Below are 12,200 nucleotides of genomic sequence, written 5' to 3'. Positions count from 1 at the left end.
CCGTGCAACACAGCCCCCACACCCAAACCCGTGTAACACCATCCCTGTCCCCCAACCCTGTCCAGCATGGCCCCCCCACCCTCTACCCCGTCCAATGCAGACCCCCGCCCACCCCTCCGTGGCATCTGGACTGTGCACCAACACGACTGCTGCTGCAGTTGCCTTTATGGGGTAAGTCTCCAAATAGCGTGAACTTGTGTGCGCACACCATTTTGCTGCAATGTTTTGACAGGTTCCACCTCTACCCTCTAGAGGACCATGTTGGGCAGGGGGGTTTAGGGTACACCCCTGTGTAGAACTCCAGGGAAAGTGTGGGGAGAGAGAGGGGCGAGAGGTTAGTCATTTGGAGACTGTGCCTGTTTAATCACTGTCAACGAAAGAGGCGATCACTGTTGGAAACACGTCTTTGATGTAATGTTTCTATCGGGACCCTGAGATCTCCTTTGGATAATCCGATTTTTGGATAATTGATATTCGGATAATCGAGGTTCCTCTGTAAACTGAAGCAGAAGAGTACATGTAATTTGTCCCTAATATAATGGTGTTACATTTCTCTTTGCTTTATAAGGGTGTCTTTGTCCAACTTGTACAAGCAAACTCACCTGCTTCCCTCGCTGGTTTAAGATTTGGTGACCAGGTCCTGCAGATAAATGGTGAGAATTGTGCAGGCTGGAGCAGTGACAAGAGTCACAAAGTACTGAAACAAGCTTCTGATCAAAAGATTAGTATTATAGTTCGTGACAGGTAAGAATGCCCCTCTCTTTCTGTTGAGAGATAATTGGAAATTTTTCATTTTGTTTGAAAACTCAACAATTGGTATTTTGTCTCAGTTACATTTCTGAAGAACGGTCACTGGACCCGAAATGTTAACTCAGTCGACAAAAGCTGCCAGATCTGAGATTTTGCAGCAATTTTTTATTTGATTTACAGCATCTGTGGTTCTTTGTTTTTAACATTTTAATGTAAAAATTGATGAAGTAGACAAGTGTGAATTTAGTTATTCCATGAAGATGATTTATGTCATGGTGAGTCTTTTTTTATGGAAGCAAAGAAGCGCCACACGGCAATGAATGAATGAATTAATTTGAAGGAAATAAAATGAAATGGCATGTCCCTTCAATGGTCGATAAGAGAGATTTACTACTTGGTTTGGATGACTTTTTGGAATATAGCTGTACAGTGTAGCCGGTCAGGATGAGAAACGGCCATTAGGTATTAACATTCCTTTTCGACTTGACTCTTCCCTCTATCTCCAGTTTTTTCTTCTCAAGTCATTTGTTGGGATTAGTGATTAGGACCAGAAGATTAGGAGAGGTGCTGCAGGCAGTAAACTTGCAATTTATTTTTTTACTTAAGTTTGTGGAGAACATAATTTTTAAAATTATCCTTGGAATATATAGAACATAGAGCAATACAGTGCAGAACAGGCCCTCAGCCCTTGATGTTGCACCGACCTGTGAACTAATCTAAATCCTTCCCTTTATGCAGTCCCATAATCATCCATATGCTTATCCAAGGACTGTTTAAATGCCCCTAATGTGGCTGAGTTAACTACATTTACAGGCAGGGCATTCCACGCCCTTACCACTCCCTGATTAAAGAACCTGCCTCTGACTATCACCCCTCAATTTGCAGCTATGCCTCCTCGTACAAGTCGAAGTAATCATCCTAAGAAAAAGACTCTCACTGTCCACCCTATCTAATCCTCTGATCATCTTGTATATCTCTATTAAATCTCCTCTTAACCTTCTCTCCCATGAGAACAGACCCAAGTTCCTCAGCCTTTCCTCATAAGACATTCGCTCCAGACCAGGCAACATCCGGTAGGTGTAAATCTCCTTGCACCATTTCCAATGTTTCCACATCCTTCCTGCAATGGGACAACCAGAACTGTACACAATATTCCAGTGTGGCCGCACTAGCATTTTGTACAGTTGCAGCATGACATCATGGCTCCGGAACCCAATCCCTCTCCCAATAAAATCCAACACATGGTATACTTTCTTAACAGCACTATCAACCTGGGTGGCAACTTTCAGGGATCTATGTACATCCACACTACCAAGAATCTTTTCATTGACCCAGTACTCTGCCTTCCTGTTGTTCTTCCCAAAGTGAATCACCTCACATTTATCTGCATTCTCTATTTGCCACCTCTCAGCCCAATTCTGCAGTTTATCCAAGACCCCCTGCAACATTCTTCCACACTGTCCACCACTCCACTGACTTTAGGTTAGATGATTAGATTACTTAGTGTGGAAACAGGTCCACACCGACCCTCTGAAGAGCAACCCATCCAGACCCATTCCCCTACCTAACCTGCACATCTTTGGACTGTGGGAGGAAACTGGAGTACCCGGTGGAAACCCAGGCAGACATGGAGAGAATGTGCAAACTCCACACAGACAGTTGCCTGAGATGGGAATTGAACCCAGGTCTCTGGTGCTGTGAGGCAGCAGTGCTAACCACTGTGCCATTGTACTGTCCCCATCTACCCATCTACCTATGCCTGCATCCAAGTCATTTCTAAAAATGACAAACAGCAGTGGTCCCAACACAGATCCTTGTGGCACACCATTAGTAATTGGACTCCAGGCTGAATATTTTCCATCAACCACCACTCATTGCATTCTTACAGAAAGCCAGTTTCTAATCCAAATCGTTAAATCATCCTCAATCCCATGCCTTCGCATTTTTTCCGATAGCCTTATCAAAGGCTTTACTGAAGTCCATGTACACCACGTCAACTGCCCTACCCTCTCCACATAGAGTCATAGAGATGTATAGCACGGAAACAGACCCTTCGGTCCAACCTGTCCATGCAAACCAGATATCCTAACCCGATCTAGTCCCACCTTCCAGCACCTGGCCCATATCCCTCCAAACCCTTCCTATTCATATACCCATCCAAACGCCTTTTAAATGTTGCAATTGTACCAGCCTCCACCACTTCCTCTGGCAGCTCATTCCATACATGTACCACCCTCTGCGTGAAAAAGTTGCCCTTTAGGTCTCTTTTATATCTTTTCCCTCTCACCCTAAACAAATGCCCTCTAGTTCTGGATCCCCGACCCCAGGGAAAAGACTTTGTCTATTTATCCTATCCATGCCCCTCATAATTTTGTAAACCTCTATAAGGTTACCCCTCAGCCTCCGACGCTCCAGGGAAAACAGCCCCAGCCTGTTCAGCCTCTCCCTGTAGCTCAGATCCTCCAACCTTGGCAACATCCTTGTAAATCTTTCCTGAACCCTTTCAAGTTTCACAACATCTTTCCGATAGGTGCTTGGTCACCTCAAAAATACTCAGGTTTGTGAGACACGACCTGCCCTTGATGAAACCATGTTGACTACCTGAAATCAAATTGTTGCTTGCTAGATGATTATAAATCCTATCTCTTGTAATCCTTTCCAAAATTTTTCCTACAACAGATGTAAGGCTCACTGGTCTATAATTACCTGGATCATCTCTGCTGAACCACTTAAACAAGGGCACTACATTTGCAATCCTCCAGTCTTCTGGTACTTCTGGTAGACAATGACGACTCAAAGATCGAGGTCAAAGGCTCTGCAATCACCTCCTTAGATTCTCAGAGAGTTCTCTAATAAATCCCATCGGCCCAGGAGACTTATCTACTTTCACATCTTCTAGAAGTGATAACATCTCCTCCTTACTAATGTCAATCCGTTCAAGTCTAAAAGCCCGTATCTCAATCTTCTCTACAATATTCTCGTTTTCCTGAGTGAAAACCAATGAGAAATGTTCATTTAGCATTTCTCTGATCTCCACAGGATTCACACACAACTTCTCACTTGTCTTTGGCCCTATTCCTACCTTAGTCATCCTTTTATTCCTCCATACTTTTAGAAAGCTTTAGGGTTCTTCTTTATTCTACCTGCTAAAGATTGCTCGTGTCTCCTCTTTGCTGCTCTTAACTCTCTTTAAATCCTTCCTAGCTAATCAGTAACTCTCCAACGCCTCATCTAAACCATCTCATCTCAATGTCACAATCATATATTTATGATTTTAACAGAATGTAGTATGAAGAGTGTAAGTTTATTGTGCATTGGAGATACAATGTTCAAATGAGAGATGGATGACAAACTTCCTTTGAATATTCCTTGATGCTGAACTGGAATCATCGTGGCTCTGGAAAGGAATGTGCTTAAAGTGGAAGGTTTGGGTTGGGAGCGGAAGAGATTGTTTTCACTTTCTTGGACAACACTAGGCACTTTAAAGGGTTTTATAGTCAATAGATTATTTCTGAAGCACAGCTACTATGTAAATGTTAAGCCACACTCTGCAAAGGAAGATCACGACTGACAAATCAATGTTTGTTTGTTGTAATATTAGTTGCCGGAGGATGGTTGCTTGGGCCAATGAGAGCTTCTGCTTTTTGAGAGGTGTTATGTATTTAGTATTCACATGCAATAGATGGGACTTCGATTTAAAGTTTAATCTAAAAATGCAAACTCCTAATTTGTCTTGTCATGGAGAGCCAAGTACGTGAAAATTGGATTATTTAAACATAGAACAATACAGCACAGTACAGGCCCTTCAGCCCTGTGTTGTGCCAGCCTACTACCCCACTAAGATCAGACTAACCTACATACCCTTCATTGTACTCATTCCCGTGTGCCTGTCTAAGAATTGCTTAAATGTCCCTAATGTATCTGACTCTATCACCACCACTGGTACCCACCACTGAGTATAGAACCTATCTCTGACATCTTCCCTAAACCTTCCTCCAATTACCTTAAAATTATGTCCCCTTGTGATAAACATTTCCACCATGGGGAAAAAATCTCTAGCCACCCACTCTATTTGTGCCTGTCAACATCTTGTACACCTTTTATAAAGACACCTCTCATCCTTCACTCCAATGGGAAAGTCCTAGCTCCCTCACTCTTTCTTCATAAGACATGCCCTCCAGTCCAGGCAGTATCCTAGTTAATCTCCTCTACACCCTCTGTGAAGATTCCACATATTTCGTATAATGAGACAACCAGAACTGAACACAGTATTCCAAGTGTGGTTTAACTAGGGCTCTATTGAGCTGTAACATAACCTCGTGGCTTTTAAACTCAAATCCTTCTATTAATGAAAGCGAACGCACTATACGTCGTCTTAACAACCCTATCAACCTGGGTGAAAGTAAGGACTGCAGATGCTGGAGATCAGAGTTGAGTGTGTAGTGCTGGAAAAGCGCAGTGGGTCAGGCAGCATTTGAGGAGCTGGAGAATCAATGTTTTGGGCATCCTCAGATGCTGCCTGACCTAGTGTGCTTTTCTAGCACCACACTATCAACCTGGGTGGCAACTTTGAGGGATCTTTGGAAATCAACCCCAAGATCCCTCTGTTTCGCCACACTGCCAAGAATCCTGCCTTTCACTCTGTATTCTGCATTTAAATTCGACCTTCCAAAGTGAATAACTTCATGCTTTTCTGGATTAAACTCCATCTGCCACTTTTCTGCCCAGCTCTGCATCCTGTCAATGTCATGTTGCAACCTACAACAACCCTCCACACTATCCACAACTCCTCCAACCCTCATGTCATTGGCAAACTTATTAACCCACCCTTCCATTTCCTCATCAAGTCATTTATAAAAATCACAGAGCAGAGGTCCCAGAACACCACTGGTCACAGAGCTTGTCTGAATACTTTCCATCTACCACCACCATCTTGTATGGGCCAACCAATTCTGTGTCCGTCCAGACAGACAGGTTAGAAGGAATAAGAAAGGAAGAGTGTCTTCTCAGGAATTACAGCAGCATTGTCCTTTTGAAGTGAGTTGATTAGTTTATCATGGATATAAGCTCTTATGGGATTTCTGTTTTGCATAGGCCTTTTGAACGCACAATCACGATGCACAAAGACAGCACAGGACATGTTGGCTTCATTTTCAAAAATGGGAAAATCACTTCAATTGTAAAAGACAGTTCAGCAGCTCGAAATGGACTCCTAACAGAACACAATATCTGTGAGATTAATGGGCAGAATATCATTGGACTGAAGGTAAGGAATGCTGATTTTAATTTGCGCCGGTTGGATAATCTTGTAGGAAAATAATTGTTGCAAAACACTCATACTGTATCTCTATTCTTGTCTTAAACATCCACCGTTTTTACATAAACAAAATCCAATGACCAGTTTGATCTATCACTTTGGTTTTTTGAACTTTGTTTATTGATGTTGAGAAGTTAATAATTCTCCAATGTTTAATTTTTCATTTTGACTTTTCTGGCAGTCAAGTCTAGGAACAATCTAAATCTGTAGTGTACTTTTAAGAATATCTTTGCAGAGATTGCCAATGAATATTTCTTCACCTTTTCTTTTGAATAAATAATCTGGATCTCTATATTCTTGACCTCCAACTACACTAATCCTCAATCTTTTGACTGTCAATCACATTAATCAGATTAAACTCTATTTTGGTAAATTCTGGGTTTCTGCCTACTGTTATAATAGGTCAGCCTAAAAGGAGTTGCCACACAGAGAAAGCTTGAAACTGTCAACTGTCATAAAGGCGAAAGAGTCTTTGCCATTTTTACAGAATTCTGTTTTTAATCAAATAATATAAAATAATTGAAGTTATTTGTAGGATTGTTTTGTGATTTTTTTTTCTTGATATTTGAATAGGATACACAAATTGCAGACATTTTGGCCACAGCAGGGAATACAATAACCATTACGATCATGCCTTCCTACATTCATGACCATATGATGAAAAGGTAAATACTGATTTAAAGTACATTCAGTAGCTACTTGTCTATATATTTAATAAATATTTAATTTAAATTGTACTGCAAGTCAAACACTTGTTGCACAATAACCAGTTTGTTCAAGGGTAAGAGTGGAACTTGTAAGACACTTAAGGGGCAGCCAGTGTGTGGAGCCACTGGACATGGGCGAGATCTTAAATGAATATTTCTCATCTGTATTTACAAGGGCGAAAGACATTGTAGCCGGGATATCATTTGGGATGGTGAGATTCTAGAACACAGAATTAATAAGGAGGTGCGAGATGTTCTGGTGGACACAAAGGTGCATAAATCCTTTCACCCCAACCTTCATCTACCTATTGCATTTTCCCCCATCCCCTCCCCCAACTTCCATTTGTCTCTCGCTCCCCTTGGCCCACAAGCCTCATGCCTGATGAAGGGCTTATGCCCAAAACGTTGATTCCCCTGCTCCTCTGATGTTGCCTGACTGGCTGTGCTTTTCCAGCACCACACTCTTCAACTCTGATCTCCAGTATCTGCAGTCTTTCTCCTCCATAAACCTACAGGGTTTGATGAAATGATCAAAGTAGGGTAGAAGCTCTTCATAGGTTCGGTGTGGATTCAATGGGCTGAATGGCCTGCTTTCAGACTGTAGGGATTCTATTCCAATCAATACTTGGAAAGACAGAGATAACACTGATTTGTTAAAGGGAGGTCCTGTCTGACTAATGTGAATTTTTGGAAAACATGACTAAATTTATTTAAGATAGTGCAGCTGATGTGGTTTACTTGGATGTCAGTAAGTCCTTTTGGCAAGATCCCACATGAAGGCTAGTCCAAAATTTAGGAGCCCCTGGTATTCAATGTCAACAACTCTTTGCATTTTAAGCATCTTTCTTATAAACTATTATAATCTTGTAATTTCTCAGTAGCCACAGTTGGCTACTATTACTGTGGTAGTATTCTTTAAGGGAATTAATTACAAACTACAAATTTTAATTATTAAAATGGTTGAAAGCTTAAACAGCAGTGGCAGTTAAGCATATCTTACCAGTTTGTCTTTGATCAACTGAGCCTTGTGTAGTTTGGCTTTCTTTAAATTTTAACTGTAGTTATGGAAGTTATTTGCGCACTCAATATAAAATTTTACATATCTCACTTCCTGAGTGGCTCATTCCTACAGGATTTTAGCCTTGCTTCATTGCACAATGTCAAATCTAAAACTGACCACTTCCTAATTTAGTTTTCTGGATCAATATTATGGAACCATCTTGAATATATTTATGAATTTGCCTTTCATGCTGTTGAAGCATATTTAGTTTCCCAATCTGAGATTGATTCAGATGCTTATTTCATTAGAACTGTAATTATCTGCTATTGTTCAAACCTGGTGATGCTTTGTGGGAATACTATGGAGTGTTTGTGTAAAATTACAATTTCTGAAGAAGGGTCACTGGACCTGAAACATTAATTGTTCTTTTCTTCACTGATGCTGTCATCCCTGAGTTTTTCCAGCATCTGCAGTTCTTTGGTTTTTCTTGAGAACGTTAATTCTGTTTCTCTCAGGAGATGTTGGTGAAATTTCTCCAGCACTTGTTTTTATTTTGGATTTCTAGCATCTGCAGTATTTTGATTTTATCTAAATTAATTATACTGTATGCATTTTACATTTTGGACTTAAAAATGCAACTTTAACCACATTGAAAGACTGAAATGTCAAGATTTCATAGCTACCAGTTTAAGCCACACTCCATAGCAGTCTACCTTCCATTTGTAATTCTGAATGTTCCCCCCTTTGTCTTTCTAGGATGGCTTCAAGCATTGTCAAGAGTCTCATGGATCATGGTGTCCCGGAAGTGTAAAGTGAGCTCGTATGAATGCTATGATTTACAGTGATTCAATCTATTAGCCTTTTAGATGGCCTTAGTCTAGTAAAAACAGCTGCTTGTATACTACCTGGCTTGCATGTCAAAGGAGTTTTAATATGGTTATTAACTGTTGCTGCCAGCTGCATACTTTTCTTGTACAAATTATGGGCTGTTTTACTCAGTACTCTGTTTACAAAGCAAAGAAATGGCGCATTAGCATTTTATTCCTGATCATTCCACCTGTACACTTTTTCCATTTCAGTTAATTTAGTGTGAAATTGTGATGACAGTATTGAGCAGTTAATTCCAGAAATATTGTGAATCTTGATTTGTCTTCTAGCTGGTAACTGTCTTGACTGTTATGTCATGTAGTTTTATTCAATAAGTTCTGCTTCTGATTATGTTTATACTGTATAGTGGTCTCTTGCACATCACTCCTTATTTACGACAAATAAAATCGTGAACTTTGGAAAACAAAAAGTTCTGTTTTACTTATACTCCTTGATGTCACTCATTTTTCTTTCACAATTTCGCCATTTGACCATCCAGTGATAGGATTAATGACCTCACAGTCAAGGTACACCTAAGAAGCAGTGATCAGAATGAGTGAATTTTATATCTGGTTTCAAGGGGAGAAGATTGCGCCTAATATTTTAAACCTAAACAATGGCAACAATCTGGGCCCTGAGCAAGCTGCAGTGGCATTCAGCTAGGTGATCAGTCAATAGTTGCAGAGATTTAAGGGGATGCAAAAATCATTCCAGTAAAACTGTACATCAGGACATCAACTTAGGAGAATTACAATGGAAATGGTACTGAGCAAATTAACAGACCGCAGGCTGATGTTTCCTGGCCTAAATAGACTTCATCCCAGGGCCTTGTGGTTGCTAATGAGGTAGCAGGTGCATGAGTGTTAATTTTCCAAATTCCTTAGATTTAAGAAAGTACAACCCCTCTCAGAAAGGAGAAAACTGGGAAAAAAAGTGAGCTGGATTGTATGTTTTAGGAAAGCTGTTATAATTTCTTTAGAAATTTAACTACACAGCTAAAATTGATTAATCAGAGTCTGCATGGTTTTGTCAAAACCTATTCAACTAACTTAGCACATGATACTCCTTTGAAGAACTTCACTATGAATAAAAGGGAACCTGTGGGGACACGAGGATTTCTAGAAGATAAAAGCATATTATTAGCATAGATTGGCTGGCAGATAATACCATGCATATTTTTGGCAATATGTAGTGGTCTAACTTACAAATTTAGCAAACATGCCTTCATTGCCCTCTAAGTAATTGATGTAAATTGTATGTGATACTGAAATAGAAAAAGCTGCTGTGAGGATGACATCAGGAAGTTGCAGGCAGATATTGACAGCAAGTCGAGAATGTGGTGTTGGAAAAGCAGGGCAGGAGAACAGACAATTTGGGCCCTGATGAAGGCCTTATGCCCAAAACATGATTCTCCTGCCCCTCGGATGCTGCCTGACCTGCTGTACTTTTCCAGCACTACATTCTTGACTCTGATCTCCAGCATCTGCAGTCCTCACTTTCTCACATTGACAGGAAGAGTAAGAAAGCATTATTACTTAACACAGAGTGACTGCAGAATTCTGAAGATGCAGAGATTTAGGTGCATGAGTCACTGCAGTTTGTGGAAGTGTTCCAAACTTCTGCAACCCTTTGTGTGTAGAAGTGCTTCCTAACATCATCAGAATGGCCATAATTCTCAGTCTGTACCTCGTCCTAGAGTCCCTAACCAGTGGGGTTTACTTTATCTATCCTGTCTTTTTCTGTAAATATTCCTGAAGATTTCAATCACTTCATTCCTAAACCTTCTAAATTCTAGAAAAAGCTGGAGTAAAATGTATAATCTGTCCTCACATGAATTTCAGGAATTAAGTTTATCATTCTTGTCAACCTACTTTGGCTTTCCAAGATCAAATATTTCTTTCCCAAGGTAGAGTGCTGAGATCTGGACTCTGCTCCAATCGGAGTCTAACCAGGGTTTTATATAACTGCAGCATAACTTCCGTAATTTTATGTCCATTCCATTAATTTGCTTTATTAGTTCCTGCACCGGTTTGTGACATTTAAAAAAAACCCCTCATATCTCTGGACATCCACTGTTTAACTTCATACCATCAAGAAAGCATTGATTTTTTTTTTCACCATTGTACTGTAACTGGTTTGCAATGATCACCTTTGTATTGTACCCTTATGAAGCCTGCCCTGTTTTGGGAAGAGCGTTCTGTGGCAGCCTGGTCTTTCAGGACAGAGAGAAGAAATGTTTTCCTCAGGGTTGAGAGATTCTGGGACTGTCAAAAGATGTTGAAGGTAGTGCCATTTGTTTTTATGAGAAATATTTTTCTTCATCACAGGAATAAAGAGTTAATGGAGGTAAACAGCAATTGGAATTTAGAACTCTAACAGATCGACTGTGATCCTATTGAAGGGTAGAGTAGGCTCAAGGGGCAGAAGAATCTTTTGTTTGTGTAAAGATAAATAACTGAACTATTGAATACTTCCCAGCCTTTACAAGCTTGTGCCTTTTGGGGAGATTCTTTTGTAATACTGTCTTTAAGATAATTCTGAATAAAAATATTTATGTATCCCTAACCACAATTGAAATGTGTAATGTAACAGCTGAATGAATGAACAAATCTATTGGTTAAAATAGAGATGGGCACTTGCCAAAGAATGGTATCGAGAGATATAGAAAATAAATTATGTAATTTACATAAACAGCTTTAATGACCTCTGCATATTCCAAAATGAATTTTAAAAATCCTTATGTTAGCAATACCAGGTAATTGGACGACAACCTACATTCTTTCTGTAAAAATGACTCCAAGCTTTCAATTGCTTAGCCACCTCAACACCAGTGTTCCAAGCCAACATTCATCTCATGCCTGCAGGGAGCCTCACTGAAAGCTCAAAGAACAGCATCTTTTTCATGTGGGAACAATTCTGCCTCTAGGACTCAATGTTGAGTTCAACAACTTTATAGCAGAGTATGTCCTTTCATATATTTTACCCACTTCCTAACTCTATCATGACAGGGCTTGCTTTCAGCCCAGCCCACCCATCCTCACCTATTCTTAGCCCTCATTATCACTTCAGCTTCTTTCCAGTCTGGCTTAACTAGCGTTATTCCCCTTTTCTGCTCACCCCGTTCATAAAACTCTGTGGACTCAGTCTCCACCCCCTAAACCCTAACCTTCAGCATAAATATCACTTTTTCCAAGCTATCAGTTCTGATGAAGAGACTCAAAACATTAACTCTATTTTCCCACAAATGTTGGCAGACCAGAGTTTCTCCAGCAATTTGTTTTTGTAACTGGGCAATATACCCGGTTTTTAAGAAAAAATCTCTCCCACTTTCAGAGATGGCCCCGCTGTCAATTTTACCATTTCCCAAGACAACCTTGAGTAGGAAATGTGTTGCTGGAAAAGCGCAGCAGGTCAGGCAGCATCCAGGGAACAGGAGAATCGACATTTCGGGCATAAGCCCTTCTTCAGGAAATCAACCTTGAGTAACCTGGAAGAAAACTAAAGGTTCAAGTTGGAGGTGATAAATTTAAGTGGTTGGTGTATTAGTTCTTTGTGTGTT

At 40.3% G+C, this 12,200-nt stretch overlaps 1 protein-coding gene across 1 annotated transcript in view; it reads left to right on the top strand.

Annotated features, from left to right (window-relative positions):
- Positions 1–9,088, top strand: part of LOC122549463 (syntenin-1-like) — a 42,715-nt gene extending 33,627 nt beyond the window's left edge. Inside the window, exons 6-9 of the mRNA XM_043689322.1 lie at positions 569–744; positions 5,845–6,016; positions 6,641–6,732; positions 8,531–9,088. Coding sequence (XP_043545257.1) covers positions 569–744; positions 5,845–6,016; positions 6,641–6,732; positions 8,531–8,585 — 495 coding nt within the window. The 3' untranslated portion in view covers positions 8,586–9,088. The remainder of the gene's footprint in view (positions 1–568; positions 745–5,844; positions 6,017–6,640; positions 6,733–8,530) is intronic.
- Positions 9,089–12,200: the final 3,112 nt, after the last annotated feature.

Source organism: Chiloscyllium plagiosum, chromosome 4 (genome assembly GCF_004010195.1).
Source record: "Chiloscyllium plagiosum isolate BGI_BamShark_2017 chromosome 4, ASM401019v2, whole genome shotgun sequence".
NCBI lineage: Eukaryota > Metazoa > Chordata > Chondrichthyes > Orectolobiformes > Hemiscylliidae > Chiloscyllium > Chiloscyllium plagiosum.
This window is presented reverse-complemented; position numbering and strand designations above follow the sequence as displayed.